The sequence below is a fragment of the Leopardus geoffroyi genome, chromosome B1 (genome assembly GCF_018350155.1).
Source record: "Leopardus geoffroyi isolate Oge1 chromosome B1, O.geoffroyi_Oge1_pat1.0, whole genome shotgun sequence".
In the NCBI taxonomy this organism is placed as follows: Eukaryota; Metazoa; Chordata; class Mammalia; order Carnivora; family Felidae; genus Leopardus; species Leopardus geoffroyi.
This window is the reverse complement of record NC_059327.1, coordinates 76,216,642-76,238,253: the sequence shown is the minus strand read 5'-3', so window position 1 is coordinate 76,238,253 and position 21,612 is coordinate 76,216,642. Positions and strand designations below refer to the sequence as shown.

The 21,612-nt window shown below is 36.9% G+C and overlaps 1 protein-coding gene, 1 long non-coding RNA gene and 1 pseudogene across 8 annotated transcripts in view; 1 reads left to right on the top strand and 2 right to left on the bottom strand.

The window, feature by feature from the left end:
* LRBA (LPS responsive beige-like anchor protein) overlaps positions 1 to 21,612 on the bottom strand; it is a 785,650-nt gene that overhangs the window by 763,331 nt on the left and 707 nt on the right. For all 7 annotated transcript variants that reach the window (XM_045465918.1, XM_045465937.1, XM_045465946.1 and 4 more), the window contains exon 2: positions 21,017 to 21,449. In XM_045465918.1, the coding sequence (XP_045321874.1) occupies positions 21,017 to 21,229 (213 nt within the window). In that variant the 5' untranslated portion in view covers positions 21,230 to 21,449. The remainder of the gene's footprint in view (positions 1 to 21,016; positions 21,450 to 21,612) is intronic.
* On the bottom strand, positions 937 to 12,752 carry LOC123591590. Its single transcript, XR_006709416.1, has 3 exons — positions 12,480 to 12,752; positions 10,417 to 10,419; positions 937 to 947 (listed from the first exon to the last, which is right to left on the bottom strand). It is a non-coding gene; the product is annotated as an uncharacterized LOC123591590 (long non-coding RNA).
* Positions 10,617 to 12,342, top strand: LOC123591583 (annotated as a pseudogene).

The following is a 21,612-nucleotide window of genomic DNA, read 5'->3' as shown; positions in this document are numbered from 1 at the left end:
TGGTACAGATTTATATGCATACTCCTGTAAGTATCTTTAGTAACCTTGAAGACAATTAGAAATTGAAGACAATTTCTCTAATACCTGTATTGCTGTATTTATGTTTTAGCTCGTCATTATTGGAGTGGGGATAAAATATTATTAATTGTAAATCATAGTCCATCACAGTCCCAAGAGCCTCAAATCATTGGGACTACTGCATAATATAAATTCCATGTGAAAATGCCAACTCATTGGTATGGATGAGGAAATGTTAAGACATGAAAACTTGCTATGGAATAAAATTTTAAGGGTATTTCTGCCTAAAGCAAGTCAAATTTTGACTCTAATGAGCATGTTTTCAGCTAGCTTCTCTATTCTCTGGCCCCACAGGGTATACTGTTACTTGACTGGTACATTCTATTATTTTTTCCAATCGTTTAGAGGAAGGTAGAAATTTCCACCTAAGATTTTCTCTCTCTCTACCTATGGCAGGTGAAAATGTCATTCCCCTTCACTCCCTTGGGCTACCTCTTCTTTTCCTTCCAATCTGGATTCTGTTATTTTTTTAACTGGAAGCTTCCTTGGCATTATAACTCAAGTTGAAAAGCCTCTTAGGGGGGTACCTGGGTGGCTCAATTGGTTAAGGGTTCAATTCTTATTTCAGCTCAAGTCATAATCTCACAATTTGTAAGTTTGAGCCCTACATCAGGCTCTCTGCTGTCAGTGCCAAGACCACTTTGCATCCTCTGTCTCCCTCTCTCTCCCTACTCATGTGCTCTCTCTCAAAAATAAAAAAAAACATTCATAAATAAATAAATAAACAAACAAATAAAGGCTCTTGGTGGGGTGCCTGGGTGGCTCAGTCAGTTAAGGATCTGACTTCAGCTCAGGTCATGACCTTGTGGTTCCTGAGATCAAGCCCTGCATCGGGCTCTGTGCTGTCAGCACAGAACTTGCTTCCGATCCTCTGTCCCCCTCTCTCACAGCCCCTCCCCGGCTCACTTGCACACGCTCTGTCTCTCTCAAAAATAAACTTAAAAAAAAAAGCCTCATAGGTATTACCTAGGAAAAATTAAAACATGCCCACACAAGGACTTGTATGGAAATGTTCTGGAGCAGCTTTATCCCATAATGGCTAATGGAAACCACCTGGTGACTGAATGAACTGTGGTACATCCATACAACAGAATACAATGCAGCAATAAAAAGAAACTATTAATATATGCAAGAACTAGAAGCAATCTAAATTCAGTATGCTAAGTATAAGAAGTTGGTCACAAAAAGATACCTACTGTATGATTCCATTTTTATTTGACATTCAGAAAAAGACAAAATGATAGGAACAGAAATTAGATCACTGGCTGCCAAAGGTTGAGAATGAGCGAGAAGACTGACTACAAAGAGGCACAAGGAAACTCTCTGGAAGTCACAGAAATATCCTACATCCCAAATGTGATGATGGATACTATATACATCAAACTGTACACCTAAAAGGGATGAATTTTATCCTATGGAAATTATACCTAATTAAGCCTCATAAAAAAAAAGATGGCATAAATATAGTCTCTGCCTTTAACCTCATAGTCTGGGGTAATATATAAACACATAAAAGAACGAGGTAAATGCTATAATAAGTTATAAACAAAGTTCTGTGGTGGGATGGAGGAAGAGTAAAATTCTGCAGTGGAGCAAAGGGTTCTTAGAGAACACAGTATCTAAACTATGTCTTAAAGTGTGACTATAACTATAATGGACAAAGAAGGAAGAAAAGCATCCAAGCAGAGAGAACAGCTGATAGAAAAGCACAGAAGTTATAGAGACAGGACCTAAGAAAGGTGTAAGAAAAAGTCAGTATGGGCTTGAGTATAGTATATAGAGTGGTCATGATGACAGAGGAAACAAAGTATAAGAGTAGAACCTTATAAACCATGCTGTGGAATGGTATGGCAGAGGAAACGAACAGTTCTGAAAGGTGTTAAAAATAATCTTAGCAAGAGATACCTGGGGTCAGAATTAAGGAGACTATTTAGTGATGGACTGGTTGTGGGAATAAGGAAAAAGATAAGTCAAATCAAGTTTCTGGTCAGGGCACCTGGGTGGCTCAGTCAGTTGACCATCGACTCTTGATTTCAGTTCAGGTCATGATCTCACCGTTCATGGGATCAAGTCCCAAGTCAGGCTCTGGGCTGACAGAGCAGAGCCTGCTTGGGATTTTCTCTCTTTCTCTCTCTCTCTCTGCCCCTTCCACGTACACACACATGCTCTCTCTCTCAAAAGTAAATAAACATTTTTAAAATATCAAGTTTCTGATAAAGGCAAAGTGATACCATTGAAATGAAGAATGAAAAAAGGAAATACAGTGTTTGATAATCTCAGGGGGAGGCATCTGGCTTCCATTTTCCTATCTACTAATTAGCTTACTTGTATTCCTTCTCTAACTAAAACTGGGTTTTATTATAAGTTATATATTTTAACTACTTTATAAAATAACTGTTAAGAAATAAAGGCAACCTAGCAACCTAACCTCTCCAGTCTTGTTTTCTTGTTAAAAAACAAGTTTAAGGAGCACCTGGGAAGCTCAGTTGGTTAAGCATCCTAGTCTTGATTTTGGTTCAGGTCATAATCTCACAGCCGTCAGAGCCCCATGTTGGGCTCCTTGCTGGGGCCTGATTATGAATCTCTCTCTCACTCTCTCTCTCTCTGCCCCTCCCCCCACTTGTGCGCGCTCTCTCTCTCTCTCTCTCAAAAAAAAAAAAAAGTTTAATAAAGTACTACCTCAAGAAGCTATTTTGTGAATTAAACGAGATAATCCTTATAAAACACGTTGCCTATACGTAATCAACACTCAGTCACACACCCTAATTTACGTTCAAGTTCAGCTTTATTACAACTGGATCACAGGACAAAGCATTAATTTCAGTCTTTCCTCCTGAAGCACCACTTGAATAATTTGATGTAACTGTTCATGCACTTAACCCACAGAATATAAAATCATATCCAACAATATAAACTAGAAAAATATTTAGACAATCTACTATGCTGAATTTAGAACTTAGCTAAACTATTTCTTAAATATCTCACTTAACAGAAATTAGTCAACACAACAATCTCTACTGTTCTGAAACAAGGCTCCTGAAATTTTTATCTCAAAAGCCATCTTGTCAATTTAACTGTAGTATCTAAGAGATTAACAAACGGTCATCATTTGACTCACAACTATTTTGTTTTAAGAGTTCATCCTTGGGCAGATGAACATGTTAAAAAGAATAAAACTATAAAGCTCCCTATTAATACAAATGAGATTTCAATGCAGCTTATTTGCATTCCATCGAAATTACCAGGAACTTATAAAGAATTAAGACTCGAAGAATAATATATTTTTTCTAAGTTGTTTCTTTTGCATGGGTAGGGGTCAGAAGAAAAAAAATAAGGTTTCTTTTACCATTTTATAACATTCTACAATTCTAAAAGCTCAGAAAACTCCTTTAATTACCAAAATTTAAAACACAACCTCCACACATACAATTTCCCAAGAACTTTTATTTATTTTCCTTTGGTAATACAGGGTTGTTTCTAAGATGAAAATTGCTCATCTATCTGTATATATAAATACAAGGGTTTAAAAAAAAAAAAGAAAAATGACAAATTTTCTTTCCCTACAACGTCTTCATTGATCTACAGAATTCTATTACCTGTAATTACCTCAGTATTTCTAGGTGGGAAATAACCTGACCTAATATACTATAAATTGGTCCTATATTTTCTTCACTGGCTATTATATACACATTATTTTGTTCTATGTTATAGTTGTATAATATAGTGCCAGGAAGACAGGACTAAGATGGCCTAAAAAAAAAAAACTTTACAAACATCTACAAATATTAGGTAAATATAACAAAAACTACTTTTCAATGTAGACCTAAGTTTTCAAGAAAAAAAGGCAACCTCTAAGAGCCTAAAATGAAGAAACAGAAAAACAGTAAGAATTTGAACTGTTATTACAACTGCTAAAGGGGCGCAGGAAGGAAGGCTAGTGACCTAGGGACTAGCATTTTAATGCCTATGTAGAAACACAAAATAAAGTACTGTGCCCACTCAAGGTGGGGAAATAGAAATTAAATCTCCATATACATATGGTACTCTTAAAGCTCAAAAAGTAGATCTCCCTTCCTCCTCCCCTCCAAAAAACTCACCAACTGGCAAAAGGAAATTACAAACAGCCAGTCTTTGGCTGGGCTACTATCTTAAAAAAAGAAAGAGAAAAAAAGTTTTCTCTGGGAAAATAAATTCTGGGATGATCTTCATAGGTTTGGGAGTTCAAATTTACACTATTGTTATGAACTGGAAACCCAATGCTGATTAAAAAAAAATAAAAAAAATTTAGGGGCACCTGGGTGGCTCAGTCAGTTAAGCATAAAACTCTTAAAAAAAAAAAAAAGAAACACTCTTGATTTTGGCTCAGGTCATGATCTCCCAGTACATGAGTCTGAGCTCTACATCGGGCTCTGTGCTGACAGCGCAGAGCCTGCTTAGGATTCTCTGTCTCCCTCTCTCTCGGCGCCTCCCCTGCTCGCTTGCTGTCTTTCAAGAATAAATAGATATACATTTAAAAAAGATATGAATCACAAGTGAGATTGAAAATGTGAAACATTAAGAGACATGAAGGATAGAATGGGAAAAAAACCAACATGTCATGTATTAAAAGTTCCAAAATACAAATAGATAAAATGAAGAAAAGCCATTATTCATGAAAATTCTCTAGAAAAAACACAAATCCTCAAATTTAGGAAGTACAACCACCCATATATAGGTTATGGTGAAACTACAAAACCCCAAAGTCAAAGAAAGAATCTTAAAAGCAACCACAGAAACAGATTACCCATAAAGTTAAGCAATTACAACTATTAACAGTAATAACTTCAACAATAAGAACAGAACAGTATCTTCAAAATATTAAGAGAAAATTATTGTCAACTAGAAACCTGCATCCAGCTAAACTACATTCAAGAGAAAGGTCAATATGAGGAAATTTCTAAACAAAAACAGAGTTTACCACTCAAAAACCCTCAATGAAAGAACTACTGAAGGATACACTTCAGAAACAGAAACAAAAAATAGAATGATATACAAGACATACATGTGAGCCAACCATTTAGTAAATATCAGTAAGTCTAAGAACTGTGAAGAAATATAATCTTGTTCTCCAGTATTCAGTGCCTCTGCCTGCAAGGGGATTATATGCACTTATCCTGTGAAACTAAAGAATGAGCTGATAACACAAGCACGGCCATATGATTTCCCTTGATCAATGAAATACAAATGGAAGGGACTTGTCACGTGGGAGCAGAAACTTAAGAGCATCAAAGTTCAATACTATACAAACAAATTTGAGGAAGGGAATGGTGAGAAATAAGCCAAGATCCAGATTACTTATCTGTCATATTAAGTAACTTGGCCTTTACCCAGAAAAGAATGAAAAACTATAGAAAGATTTTGAAAGGAAAATCAAATGGTCATATTTTAACTGTACATAAAATATTCCAGAAGTTGTGGAAGGTATTTGAAAGAGACTAGAGAAACAGGAATACCAGCAAGTAAGTTATTCCAACTATACAGGAAAATAATTGAGTATCTCAACTAGCATAGTATACTGAAGATGTAAAAGAGAGAAAGGAGTACAGAAATATTCAGTATTCCAAATGATATTCCAACACCAATATTCAAACTAATGACCCCGAATTATCAAATAAAAGACCAAATCACCATCAGTATACTGCTAAATATCACAAAAAAGTTCATATTTACGAGTTTAAGAATTTTTAAATAATCTCTACATACAACACTGAGCTCAAACCTACAACCCCAAGATCAAGAGTCACATGTTATTCCGGGTGCCTGGGTGGCTCAGTGGGTTAAGTGTCCAACTTCAGCTCAGGTCATGATCTCGCAGTCTGTGGGGTCGACATGTCAGGCTCTATGCTGACAGCTCAGAGCCTGAAGTCTGCTTCAGATTATGTGTCTCCCTCTCTCTCTAACCCTTCCCCACTCATGCTCTGTCTCTCTCTCAAAAATAAAAAAACATAAAAAAAAAAACATTTTTTTCTTAACAAGAGTCACATGCTCTTCCAACAGAACCACCAGGTTTCTCCAAACTGAGTTCTATCAAAAAAAGTCTAAACAGAAATGTACTGGCAGGGGCACCTGGGTGGCTCAGTCAGTTGAGCGACCGACTTTGGCTCAGGTCATGATCTCACAGTTTGTGAGTTCAAGCCCCACGTCGGGCTCTGTGCTGACAGCTCAGAGCCTGGAGCCGCTTCTGATTCTGTGTCTCCCTCTCTCTCTGCCCCTCCCCCACTCATGTTCTCTCTCTGTCTCAGAAATAAACATTAAAAAAATTTAAAAAAAAAAAGAAATGTACTGGCAAAGTAATAAAGGACATTAAAAATTCATCCACATGCATCCCTCCACCACCTCATTCCAGACAGGTTGGTAATACAGCCAGAAACTAAGTACCACATTGTATTTCATATATATATTGCCATTAGATTGTCCTAGATGCTTTAGCTGGGTAAGAGGGAAGAAGATAAAGAATTCCAAGTAAAAGATGTATGAGAGACATCATCATCTCTAATAATATAATCAATGTAGTCAACATATAAATGTCACAAAGATGATAAACTTTACATTTTCTTAGAGATCAACAGTCAGGAACAAGAGTGGAGTATACAAGTACCAGAAAATAAATTTAATAAACTGAAGGACAGAAGTATAGTGAAAAAATGGGAGTACCTAGAGGCTAAAGAACTGACACTTTAAACTCCATGAAGGCAAAGTCCATACCTCTCTTGCTCACTGTTTTATTGCCAGCACCATGTAATAGCACACCATTTCTGCTCCACAAATATTCATTGAACGAGTAAATGGATTGATCCCAACGAAAATAAATATATGTTTAATAAAAGGGAATAATGTCATGTTATTAAAGCATAAAAGGAGTTGTCAATATAGCAACATGTAAAATGTTCCACTCTAAAATCTTATTCATACATAGACAGGGCACACCTGGGTGGCTCGGCTGGTTAAGAGTCCAACTCTTGATTTTGGCTCAGGTCATGATCTCACGGTTGTGAGACTGAGCCCCACAGGATCATCACAAAACACAGAGCCTGTTTGGGATTCTCTCTCCCTCTCTCTCTCTCTCTCTCTCTGCCCCTCCCCCTCAAAAAAAAAACTTTAAAAAATAAAATACAATCTTATTTACAGTTGATCTTTGACTTCTTTTTTTTTTTTTTTGACTTTTTTTTTTTGACTTCTTAAATAAACATATTATTTGAAAAGTTAAATGCTAAACCCCAGTTAAAATATACACCCTAATTTTTTGGAAGAAAAAATAATCTTGTCCCATAAATTTGAGTATATGGTACTTTATTTGGAAAATCTATCATGGAAACAAATCCACTCCAAGGAAAGGTCATCTGAACAAACGAAACTATGACTACATCCTGACAAACAACTAAAGACAACAAATGGTATTAACTTCTGCAACTGATTAACAAAAGCATCATCTTTTCCTATTAATGTGCTCACTGAGATCAGTATAAAGTCACAAAAAAAGATTATTAAAACCCCACACTTTCCTGGGGCACCTAGCTGGCTTGGTTGATAGAGCATGTGACTCTTGACTTCAAGGTCATGAGTTCAAGCCCCACATTGGAGGTAAGTTTACTTCAAAATAAATAAAAATTTTTTAATGAAAATTTTTTAAAAATTCAGTTTCTTATACAATCAATAAACAAGTTCATTTCAATCCTGGAAGCTAAGCCAACTAAATATTAACCATGAAAGTAAAGAAGCAAACTACAATATCTTGTATAAAGATTATGTGATTAATTCCATCCAATTTAAAAATCACATTCAAAAAATAAAAAATAAAAATCACATTCATTAAAACCTTTCTCTTCCTCATATGTATTTTAGGTTATTGGGGGGGGGGGGGGGCCTACCTTCCATAACGCAAATCTTGACTATTAGGCAAGTCGTAAACAATCTAGATACTTTCCAAGTTACTATTCAATTACAAGACTGAAAGATGCCTCAAACCACTTTTTCACATTTCAGGTTTTTTGTAATTATAAACCATATACAGTTTAGTGGTTAACAGCTCAGGTTATGGATTCCCTGAGCTTCAATCTCAACAATATAAACTGCTCAGTGACTTAAGCAAGCTACTTGTCTTCTGTATCTCAGTTTCATCATTTATAAAGTGAATATTATAACAGTACAATCTGTTCTACTATAACTTATATCTTTGCCTTGAATTACCTCCTACAGAATTGTTAAAGAGTAGAATAATATAGAAATAGTGTGTAAGTGATGCTGGTTCATATGTAATTGTTTCCAACAGAATAAAAAAGAATTCCTTGGCAATATATAAAGATCTTATGAAAAACCTAAAAATTTGCAGAACTGCTTTCCTTTAACGCAAATAGTGCCTGGCTTAATGATTCCAAGAATTAGTATGCTTTTTCCACGACATTAAGTATCTGACAATCAGTAAGTACAAATGAAGAAAGTACAAAGACATTTCCTTCTGTACTAAAACAATGAATTAATAAGGAAAGCTACACATTGGATCAGACATTTAGTACTGATAAAAATGTTGTCTATCAGAAGCTAAAGAAACCAAGCCTACATCTCAAAGAAGGAAGCATAAACTCTAGGGTTAGTTAGTTCCACAAAGTGAATGTGATGCTAACATGAAAATATCAGTAGAGATTTAACCTTGCTAGTATTTTCATCAGGATTATTATTGATTTTGTTAGTATTCCAGTTACAAGGTCCCACAGGTTTTGAATGGCCCACCCCAATCCTATCTTTCCCCATAAATCCTGTTATTTTTAGTACACTTTTGCAGAACACAAGACATTTTGGCAGAAACACCTAAACACCTATCTGTGAGAACTCTAAGAATTAACTTGGATCAATACATACATCAAACAGGACCTGGCATACTTAATAAATCTTAGATATTGCTATTATCTATTATAACGCAAAATTTTTTTTTACTTTAGAGAGAGAGTGAGAGAGCATGAACAGGGGAGAGTGGGAGAGGGGGGGAGAGAGAGAGAAAATCTTAGGTAGGCTCTGTGCTAAGCCACCAAAGCACCTCAAAATAACAAATTAATTTTAACTCAAAAGCATACCAGTTATCAATATATGTGTCCCCTACCTCAAGGGTCATAAATCAACTTACCATTGAAGAAAATAAAAACTTAACCCCCAAAAAACCTTAGAAAATAAAGAACCATAATCTACCAAATGTTTTAGTAAACTAACAAAATCACCCACTCACACTTCTGGCCATGGGCACTGCCTTACCCATCCAATGACAACTACAGTAAAGAAAATTATTCTGAAATGCTTTGGATTTTGTGTCTGCTGGATGTCTATTAATTTCACAGCAGTTTGATCTAGGAAAATGAGTTGGTGAGGGGTACCTGGGTGGCTCAGTCAGCTGACTCTTGATCTCAGCTAAGGTCATCATCCCAGAGTCCTGGGATCAAGCCCCACGTCAGGCTCTGTGCTCTCTCCCTCTCCCTCTGCCCCTCCCTTGCACACACACAGTCTCTCAAATAAAAACTAATTTTTTTTAAAAAAAATGAGTTGGTAATAATGTTAATAATCATTTTATAATACCTTTATATAATTTTCTTTAATAATATTTTCTCCATTTTAGATACCAGTGAGCCTCTTTATATCAGTTCCTACTTTGTTTTTAGAAAAGATTTGTTGACACTCATTTGAAACTGATTATCATATTACTATCAAGACTATTTTTTTTTAATTTCATGTATTAACAAAATCAACACTTTTTTTAAAGGCTTTGTGTTAAAATGTTTATACATACATATACAGTTATAAGCTCTGAGATATAATAACAATTTTTTGTCAAGATATTGAAGCCCCAAGATCATAAAAACTGGATTCAACTAGATACTTTACATAGGATTTAAGATAATATATTTGTATTACTTTATGAGAAACATATTTTCACTAGAAACAACAAAATTCAAACACTTCATTGAGTCCCATTTAAAATTCCCATAGCTTTAAAAGATTTACTATAGCTTATAAATAAAAATACCACACCAATCAAGTTATTATTCATTAACAAAGATCTTGTTAGGCAAGATCTCTTTCAGTTCCCAAGAAAGAGATTTATTTCTAACAAAACGTAATTGAGACCTCATCAGTTCTTCATCTTTCTCTAAGGATATATACTAAAAAAAACCCAGCCCTTCATTTCTAAAACTGCAGTTTTTATGGAACATAAATCACTAAAAGATTGATGAGATAAGTCTGGTCAAAAAATGTCTGGGAATGGGGCGCCTGGGTGGCTCAGTCGGCTAAGCGTCCGACTTCAGCTCAGGTCACTATCTCGCAGTTCGTGGGTTCAAGCCCCGCGTCAGGCTCTGTGCTGACAGCTCAGAACCTGGAGCCTGTTTCAGATTCTGTGTCTCCCTCTCTCTCTGACCCTCCCCCGATCATGCTCTATCTCTCTCTGTCTCAAAAATAAATAAACGTAAAAAAAAAATTTTTTTTAAATGTCTGGGAAATAAATGTAAACACCCAGGGGCAATAGAAATAACAGAAATTGGGGTACCTGGGGGGCTCAGTGAGTTAAGCATCCAACTTCAACTCAGATCATGAATGATCTCGTGGCTCGTGAGCTCAAGACCCGTGTCTGACTCTGGGCTGTGACACCTCAGAGCCTGGAGCCTGCTTCAGATTCTGTGTCTCCCTCTCTCTCTCCCCTACTGCTTATGCTCTGTCTCGTCTCTCTCGCTCAAAAATAAATAAACATTAAAAAAAAAAAGGAAGAAATAACAAAACTTAGAGCATGACCATCAGATAGTTACATAACCTTAGAAGTCATTTGATATCCAACTTCCTACCCAAAGTAGGACTCTGCTCTATAAAATCTCCAATATGCAGTCCTCCACAATCTCCAGCATCAAGAAATTTGGTACTTCACATAGCACATTTCAGGCACATATATTACTCTTGGACAAATCCAATTAAATCTTTGAAGAATCAGAAAAGATACCAAAAACACACAAAAAATGTTAAAAATCTAAAACTGGGAGTGTTTTATGATATTAGTTTAGCAAATTAGAAAGAATTCATGTACTCTCAACAGCTTGTTTTTGTTTTTGTTTTACTTTGTATACCGTCCCAACAGCTTTTAAGCCAAAGACTCACTAGAAAGACTCACTATATACAAGTTGGTTTCTGAGTATATATCCCATTCCATGAAATAATATCAGAGAAAAAAAAAAAAAAACTACTTTAAGAGCAGGCTGTAAGAGACTATTCTGAAAATAAGTTAACAAAATTGCTCCTTAGGGGTAAAACAGATATTAAGGTAATTCAAAACTGTACAATGAAAAACACAAGCCACCTGATAAGAATCTTCATAAGAAATGTCAGAAAATAGTAAAAGAAATATGGCATTAAGGTCTTAGCAACATTATCTTCTGCAGAAATGAATAAAACTAGGCTAACTTTTCTGCCCATGGACACCTCAAGGAAGCATCGTTAAATCTCACCTCCCACTGCCATCATGTCTAAGTCAGAGTCTCCCAAAGATTCTGAACAGGTGCGGAAGCTTTTCATCAGAGGTTTGAGCTTTGAAAACAGACAATGTGAGTCTGATTAGCCATTCTGAGCAATGGGGAACACTCACGGACTGTGTGGTAATGAGATCCAAACACCAAGCACTCCAGGAGCTTCGAGTTTCCCACATGACCATGACTCTAGACAAGATTGTCATTCAGAAATACCATACTGTGAATGGCCACAACTGTGAAGTAAGGAGAGCTCTATCTAAGCAAAAGATGGCTAGTGCTTCATCCAGCCAAAGAGGTAGAAGCAGTTCTGGAAACTTTGGTGGTGGTCATGGAAGTGGTTTTGGTGGGAATGACAACTTTGGTCGTGGAGGAAACTTCAGTGGGCAAGACAGCTTTGGTGGCAGTCGAGGTAGTGGTGGATATGGTGGCATCAGGGATGGCTATAACAGATTTGGTAATGATGGAAGAAGCAACTTCAGAGGTGGTGGAAACTATAATGATTTTGGCAGTTACAAAAATCAATCTTCAAATTTGGGACCCATGAAAGGAGGAAATTTGGGGGGCAGAAGCTTCACCCCTATGGTGGTGAAGGCCAATACTTTGCCAAACCATGAAACCAAGGTGGTTATGGCGGTTCCAGGAGCAGCAGTAGCTATGGCAGTGGCAGAAGGTTTTAATTACTATCAGGAAACAAAGCTTAGCAGGAGAGGAGAGCCAGAGAAGTGACAGGGTAGCTAGAGGTTACAACAGATTTGTGAACTCAGCCAAGCACAATGGTGTCAGGGCCTAACTGCTACAAAGAAGACATGTTTTAGACAATACTCATGTGTATGGGCAAAAAACCCAAGGACTGTATTTGTGACTAACTGTATAACAGGTTATTTTAGTTTCTGTTCTGTGGAAAGTGTAAAGCATTCCAACAAAGGGTTTTAATGTAGATTTTTTTTTTTTTGCACCCATGCTGTTGATTGTTAAATGTAACAGTCTGATCATGATGCTGAATAAAAGTGTCTTTAAAAAAAAAAAAAAAAAACCTAGGCTAACTAATGATTGTAATTTAGCAAATGATAAGATTAGGACATTTCCATTTAATATAATAAACACCTTTGAAGTACCAAGCACTGTAAAAAGTTCTAGACGTAAAAGGATAAATGAAACAATTTATTATCTAAGTAAGCATTATAAAATAGAAATCAATTCTGGACTTTTTTCTTTCAGATACACAAAAACTATTAAAAATATTTTAAAGAACATGTGTGTGAAAAGATACTTTACAATATAAAAAATATACTAGTTTAGCTAGGTCAGGATGAGAAAGAAAACCCTTTCTTTCTCTTTTAATTCACAAACAAAAAAAAAAAAATTCTTATTTTTCGGTTTCCTAAATGTTTTCTCAGTTTAAAATGAACCAACTTAAATGGAAACAAGGGGCCTAAATGATGAATTCTTTTTTTTTTTTTTTTAATTTTTTTTTTCAACGTTTATTTATTTTTGGGACAGAGAGAGACAGAGCATGAATGGGGGAGGGGCAGAGAGAGAGGGAGACACAGAATCGGAAGCAGGCTCCAGGCTCCGAGCCATCAGCCCAGAGCCTGACGTGGGGCTCGAACTCACGGACCGCGAGATCGTGACCTGGCTGAAGTCGGACGCTTAACCGACTGCGCCACCCAGGCGCCCCCTAAATGATGAATTCTATTACCACCAAGAAACTACAAAGTTTTTAAAATTCATCAATTCATCCACATTTCTTTTATTTATCAACATCAATAAACAATAACAATATCTACTCATGATCTACATAAATGTTCATATACTTTGAGCCATTTATTCCACTTCTGGAAATTTCAATACACAAAGCTGCCTAAGGAAGCATTTCAATAGCAAAAAAAAAAAGTTTTTTTTTCATCATTTCCTCTTATACTGAAAACTACAAAACATTGATTAAAGAAATTAAGGAAGACCTAAACAAATGGAAAGACAGTCCAAATGCATGCAATGGAAAACTCAATATTCCCTAAAGTTATCTACAGCTTCAACACCTCCCCATCAAAATCCCAGCTTGCTTTTTCACAAAAAGTGACAAGCTGATCCTACAATTAACACAGAAATGCAAAGAATCTAAAATAGCCCAAAAAATCTTGAAAAAAAAGAACAAAGTAAGAGGACATATATCCCTATTTCAAAACTTATTACAAAGCCTCAGTAATCAAGACAGTGTGGCCGTGGTGAAGAATAGACATACAGATCAAAGGAAAAAAAGTTCAGATAAATCCTTAACACTTACAGTCAACTGATTTTTGACAAAGATGTAAACGTATAATTCAATGGGAAAGAATACCCATTTCAACAAAGAGCAGTGAAATCCACATACAAAATGATAAACTTAGAATGGGTGATGGGCATTGAGGAGAGCACTTGTTGGGATGAGCACTGGGTGTTGTATGTAAACCAATATGACGATAAATTATATTTAAAAGGAAAAAAAAAAAAAGATGAATTTAACCCCTATCTTATCATTTTCTCACATCACACAAAAATCAACTCAAAATGGATCACAGGCCTACATGCAAGAGCCAGAACTACGAAACATCTTGAACACAGGATGTAAATGTTCTAAAATTAGACTGTGGTAATGCCTGCACAGCTCTGTAAACTTAATGAAAATCACTAAATTATATACTTATATTAAGTGAATTTTATGGTATATAAATTACACCTCAACAAAGGTGTTTAAAAACGAGTCATCTCTAAAATATCACAATGACTATTAAATAAATTCCAAAAGAACTACATAGCATATTTCAGAGCCAATAAGGCTAATAATAGCTACATACAAAAAAAAAAAAAAAAAAAAAATTACAAGGTTGGAGTATGATAACTTATCTAAAATTACAAATATTAAAATAATAGCAAATACTTATAACAGTACTCAATGTGCCACACATTATTTTAAGTGATTTATAAGTTTTTATTCATTTAATCCTTGCTACAGTGTAGTTTCCCCATTCTACAGAGGAAAAACTATGGCACAAATAGGTTAAAAAAACTTGCTCAAGATCACAACAGGGTGTTGGGTTAATGAATGATTTTTTTTTCTCCTTTCACAAATATCTTTATATTACTACCATTATGCATTTGAAAACAGTAGTGAACATCATTGGCTGCCTATCCACTATCCAATTATCCTTTCAATCTCTTACCTGGATTTTTGTGTATCCACCTCTCCCCATACAGCCCATGTACTTCAGAGAAAATTAACCCCATCCTTAGGTACAGTACTTGGTCCTGGTTTGCTTAAGCCAATCAGCCATTTCAATGACCACAGTCACTGGTTCAGTAGTCCAGTCAGGACTCTTGTTTGGAATGTCAGGACAGTGAGGCTCTCTCCTAAGAGATGTGAACAAAATATGTATGGCCCAACCATCACTGGCAGCCATCCTACAACCATGGGAGGAATAACAACAGACTGAAGAAAGCAGAAAAGAAACGGAAAGAAACTGGTATTTAATATTACTGTGTTACTATAATCTTGCCCTACCTTTGGACTTGGAGATAAATGAGCCTTACAAATCCTTTTTATTGTGTTTCAAACAGGTTCAAGTTTTCTATCACTCATAACATGATGGAGGGCACATTAACAAGTACGTTACATGAGTATCTTTCTAATAAAGATTCATATAAAGGCTTGAAAAATACCTACAATTTTATATGTCTCACACAGCAGTTTGTAATCTTTTAACTGGAAATTTTAAAATGTGGTTTTTTTTGGGGCGCCTGGGTGGCGCAGTCGGTTGGGCGTCCGACTTCAGCCAGGTCACGATCTCACGGTCCGTGGGTTCGAGCCCCGCGTCGGGCTCTGGGCTGATGGCTCAGAGCCTGGAGCTTGTTTCCGATTCTGTGTCTCCCTCTCTCTCTGCCCCTCCCCCGTTCATGCTCTGTCTCTCTCTGTCCCAAAAAATAAATAAACGTTGAAAAAAAAAAAAAATTTTTAAATGTGGTTTTTTTTAAAATCTAGATTTCCAATTCTTCCTGAAAAATCAAAAGGTATGACACCATTGGGCCCATGTTACTGCAGTGTAACAACCAAGTAGAACAGAAGCTGCCCCTTTAAGTCTACAAGAACACTCTCTAAACACAAGTCAATAGTAATGGAGCCTCTGTGTGAGGTGCTCAGCTCCTATAGGCATTAAAAGTTTGCACCATGGGCGCCTGGGTGGTGCAGTCAGTTAAGCGTCTGACTTCAGCCAGGTCACGATCTCGTGGTCCGTGAGTTCGAGCCCCGCGTCAGGCTCTGGGCTGATGGCTCGGAGCCTGGAGCCTGTTTCCGATTCTGTGTCTCCCTCTCTCTCTGCCCCTCCCCCATTCATGCTCTGTCTCTCTCTGTCCCAAAAATAAATAAACGTTGAAAAAAAAAATTTTTAATAAAAAAAAAAAGTTTGCACCATTAATATTTAGCAGGACCTATATCAAATGACATGTAATGAGTCATGAAAAATGTATTCTACCTTTTAAACTTTAACATTTTAATTAAAATCATATACTTTTTAAGCAAATTTCATGAAAACATATATTTGTCACCAGCTCATGGGAAACACTATTCTTGAACTGAATACCTTTCAATACCCGATGGAAGCCTTAAACTCAGCAAGTTCTTGGAAACATGCCAATACATTAATTACTCTGGGTCCAAACGTCTGACAGTTTTTTTTTTAGCACACAGATGAAAACAAAATGAAATGGTTTTAAGTTGCAACAAGAAAAATGTAAAAGTTGACTACAAGTTTGAAATACCTGAATACACAAGTGTACTATTAATCAAAACTTACCTATAAAACAGATTTGCAAAAGAAATTACAAGAACAGTGGTAAATTTCAAAGGAATTTACAGGAGAGTAAGCTCAAGCTACATTAGCAAAGTTAGGAAGCAGTACTTTGTAAAGACCTCTGGATGTATGACTCTACCACTAATTTGGACAACTCTAGGGGAAGGGAAGTTAATTTTTTTTTTAATTTTTTTAATGTTTATTTTTATTTTTGACAGAGAGAGAGAGAGAGCATGAGCAGGGGAGGAGCAGTGAGAGAGGGAGACACAGAATCCAAAGCAGGCCCCAGCTCTGAGCTGTCAGCACAGAGTTGGACACGGGGCTCGAACTCACAGACTGCAAGATCATGACCTGAGCCGAAGTTGGACACTCAACCGACTGAGCCACCCAGGTGCCTGGGGAAGTTGTTTAATTTTAACAGCACAATTATTATAGTTTAAAGTAGCTTAACATAAGGGGCGCCTGGGTGGCGCAGTCGGTTAAGCGTCCGACTTCAGCCAGGTCACGATCTCGCGGTTCGTGAGTTCGAGCCCCGCGTCGGGCTCTGGGCTGATGGCTCAGAGCCTGGAGCCTGTTTCCGCTTCTGTGTCTCCCTCTCTCTCTGCCCCTCCCCCGTTCATGCTCTGTCTCTCTCTGTCCCAAAAATAAATAAACGTTGAAAAAAAAAATTTAATAAAATAAATAAAGTAGCTTAACATATAATCAGTAAAAAAGAATCAAAAGTACATAATCTATTTTAACAAAATGTCTGGAAAAATAGGAAAAAGTTATCACAGCTATAAATAAGTTTAAACTTACTAATGAAAAATCCAGTGAAGATAGGTTAAAGGAGGTACACACATAAGGATTCAGTGACACTGTTAATAAACTGTTTTTTTTTTAGTTTATTTATTTTGAGAGAGTGAGAGCATACACGTGCACAAGAGGGGGAGGAGCAGAAAGGGAGAAAGAATCCCAGGCAGGATCCACACTCAGTGCAGAGCCTGACACACTGACGAGGGGCTTGGGGCTTGATCTCATGACCCAGAGATCATGACCTGAGCCAAAATCAAGAGTGGGCCACTTAACTGACTGAGCCACCCAAGTGCCCCTATACTGGTTAAGGTACATAGATGGCTCACAGAGCTTATATCATTATAATATTTCATTACTTATACATATTATATATTCTTCTGTCTGTATTCTTTTTTTCACAATTTTATAAATCTTAACCCAACATAGTGACTATAAAAAAAGTTAATGATAGACTTTCCCCATCCACATGCCAAGTAAAAAAACTGAATGACCAGAAAAATGTTTTTGCTTTTAAGCAATTTTTTTTTTTTTTACTATTTAATGCAGTTATATGAAAGCTATTTGAAAGTTAAAGCGGAATAAATGAATTCTACTGACGGAGATTTCATCATTAATATTTATTTAGCAGGACCAATGATTTTTGTGTCCTTATACTGGGGGAAGTTATGCCTCAGCTATACCTACCTGCTCAGAGAAGCAAACAATTCTACATTAACTCAAGAGACAGATGTATTCCTGGAAAGGTTGCCATTATACACAAATTGTAGGCAATCTATTTAACATTTCAGTCTTGATCTCATCCATAAAATGAGATCTATATTAAATAGTTGTTCAAAGAAATATTTAAAAACTTATGTAAAGCACTTGGCCCATTGCCTGGCACACAGTAAACAGCATAACTTGTAAAATCACAACTTTTAATGTAATTTCCTTCTCTGAGCAAAATTAAGATTAAGGCTGATAACTATCAAGAAATATTTAGGTGCTATAGTATTAATGACATTGAGATGGACTAGCTTACCAGATACCTAAAGTGTCAGTTCTCAAGATTTTCTAAAGCCTGGCAAACAACCTACATATCCATGAAGAAACATGAAAAGTATTGTAAGGGAGAATGGAAAAGGGAGGAACTAATCTAATCCTCTGCTCTACAGGAGAAGAGAATGACAGTGGAGAGGAGGTATAACTCAACAGATTTTCCCTCTCTTTTTACCAGACACCGATTACTCTGCAAACAAGTAGCTGTGCATGATTTAACCAATAATCTTAAAATCTCTACCAGACCCACAATTTTAGGCAGCATATAAGCAAACCATCACTACAGAATTTGGATATTCCTTAATAAAATGCAGGTGACTTATGGTAGGTTATCCACCTCCACACAGGGCATTCAAAACAACAAAGGAGTTCGGGTCACCTTGGTGGCTCAGATGGTTAAGCGGCTGACTTTGGCTCAGGTCATGATCTCAGAGTTAGTGAGTTCAAGCCCCACATGGGGCTCTGTGCTGACAGCTCAGGGCCTGGAGCCTGCGTCAGATTCCATGTCTCCCTGTCTCTCTGCCTCTCCCCCACTCACACTCTGTCTCTCTCTCTCTCTCTCTCAAAAATAAATAAACATTAAAATTTTTTTTAAAAAAATAAAGAACAAAGAAGTTTGAATCCTCCTTCTGCCAGAGGAATGTTGTTTTTCATACACAAACAACTAATTATGGGCTCTATCACTACCACAGATTTCTGTTTATCATCCTAGGTACACGAGGTTTAGAAAAAAAAATAAAATCTTGGAGCGCCTGAGTGGCTCAGTCAGTTAAGCATCGACTTCAGCTCAGGTCATGATCTCACAGCTCATGAGTTCCAGCCCCGTGTCCAGCTCTCTACTAAAAGCTCAGAGCCTGGAGTCTGCTTCACATTCTGTCTAGGTCTCTCTCTGCTCCTCGCCTGTTTGCACGCTGTCTCTATCTCTCAAATGTAACTACACACTAAAAAAATTGTTTTAACAACAACAAAAAAAATCTTTAAAAAAGGTTTTTGAGAAGCGCCTGGGTGGCTCAGTCAGTTAAGTGTCCGACTTCGGCTCAGGTCATGATCTCACGGTTTGTGGGTTGGAGCCCCGCCATTAGGATCTCTGTCGGTGCAAAGCCACTTCAGATCCTCTGTCCCCCACTCTCTCTACCCCGCCTCTCCTCCAGTGCACATGCGCTCTCTCTCAAAAAATAACTGAACTTTAAAAAAAAAAAAAAAAGGTTTCAAGTTTACTTTGAGGCAAAGGAATAAATCAATTTACCATATATCTCCTTAAGACTTACAAACTTTTAAAGGCCATAAACACAAGATCCCCAAAGTTTTGATAATTGTTGAAGCTGCATAAGGAATACCAGAACAACTATCCTATTTGTATATTTGAACATTTCCATAATATTTAGTTTTTTTTTTTTTTTAAATGTGGGTGGTTCCAGTCAGCTGGTTAGGCATGTGACTTTGGCTCATCTCACAGTTCATGGGTTCAAGCCCCACGTTGGGCTATGTGCTGATAGCTCAGTCCGGAGCTTGCTTTGGATTCTGTGTCTCTCCCTCTCTTCCCTGACTGTGCTCTCTCAAAAATAAATAAACTTAAAAAAATGTGTACATGTGTATTTATATGTAAGCTTCCAACACAACAAACTGGTAAAGAAATACCCTAGTGTTCAAAGTTTTTATACTCCAAAAGTAAGTGATTTCATCTAGTTCCTTTCTCATTCTAGAAGTTGTACTGCAAGTGACCAAACTATTGGTAAAGGTCTAGTGAAGGAAATAATTAACCGACCTGGAATAAAACAAGCCTAACCTTGAAAACACAAAGGCAAAAGGGAAGGGCACTAAACGGTTATTACAGCTATTTTGTATTCATATTTGTTCCCATCTGTTATCTTCTAACACAGGTAGAAGAGGTGGAAGTAGTGTTAAGGCCAAATTTACTTTTCATTCTTTAAGTGGATGGGCAACAGAAGTTGGAGTAAAGAAATTTTAAAAGTCCCCATTAGAAATAACCATTTCTAAGAAGGGAACAGAGAAAAAGTATTGCATATACACCTTTCAAAAGTAACATTCATAGTTCTTAGAACCAGCAACTTCCAATGACCAAATATGCTTTGCTGCTACACATGCATTTACAAAAGAAATAAAGATTATGCTGCATCAGCCACAATCCTTTCTCAAACTGCCATTCAATTTTCACAAGATGTAACCGTGAATACATTCCAAAATTTAATTTTTGTTAGCTATGTCTAAAAATAAAATTGGTCAAGATATAAAATACTAACTTTGCAGCAAATTAATCTTTCACCAACTCTGTGAACAAAACTTTCATGTTCAAAACTTACAGCAAAACATAACCTAGGCAGACTCAAAAGGGTAAGTAGTATGTAGGGCACTTACATCATTTCTCAAGACCCAAAGAAAGTCACAAAAATGTATTTAAAATGTTAAAGAGAAATGCAGACAAAAAAAATGTTTATATAATAAAAGTCCTCCACTGGAACCCCCACAAAATACTTCCAAGCAACAATTATTTCCTTAGCACAATAGTCATCTGTTCACTTTCACAAAACCTGGAGCACCTAAATCTACATAACTCCCCTTAAACTGAAAAACACAAAAAAATCTTTCATTTAGGTCAGTAGGATTTTGTGTTTCTATCCATGGAAAAAGCCATCATCTGTATGAGGCAAGCACATGGCTCCAGCTTTAACGTCTAGTTCCCCAACCCACTGAAAAGAATATATGCTTATAAAATAGATATTTACTTACCAGGTTAAAGACAGTTTCTACAATATCCCTATTGGATACTTCTCCAACTTCAACCAACCCCGTCAACACGGCAAATTTCATTCTGATGCCCCTGATGGGGAGCCCTGGTTTCAGGGACAATGCACCCTCTTCAGCAGAGGTTTCTTCTTTCCCTCCACCTCCCCCGTCATCACCTGTTGGTGGCGGGGAAGGGACATTGTCTTCACTAGCCATTGCTAGTTCGCGAGAAAGGACAACTCGGAGTCACTATGGGACAGCAAATGCTGCACTAGCAATAAGCACACACACGCAACACAAAACGAAAAAGGTCACTCTTCCAAGTTGTGGAGAAACCCCAAAAGCAGTTGATGGGTAAAGTCCTTGGCGTCACCCTCCTCCTCTTGGAGAATATTTGTCCAATCTCTCTCCCCGAGGCTGACAACAACGCCAAACCCTATTGGAAGATTAGATAAATGTTAAATACGCTAGGTTTTGTTTTTGGGGTGGGGGGGGGGGTGGAGAGGAGAATAGTTATTGCCTGTGAAATAAGTTACTAAAGGGACCCCACTACCCGACACCCGCTACCCCCCTGGCTCGAAGATACAGATTCTGAGTGA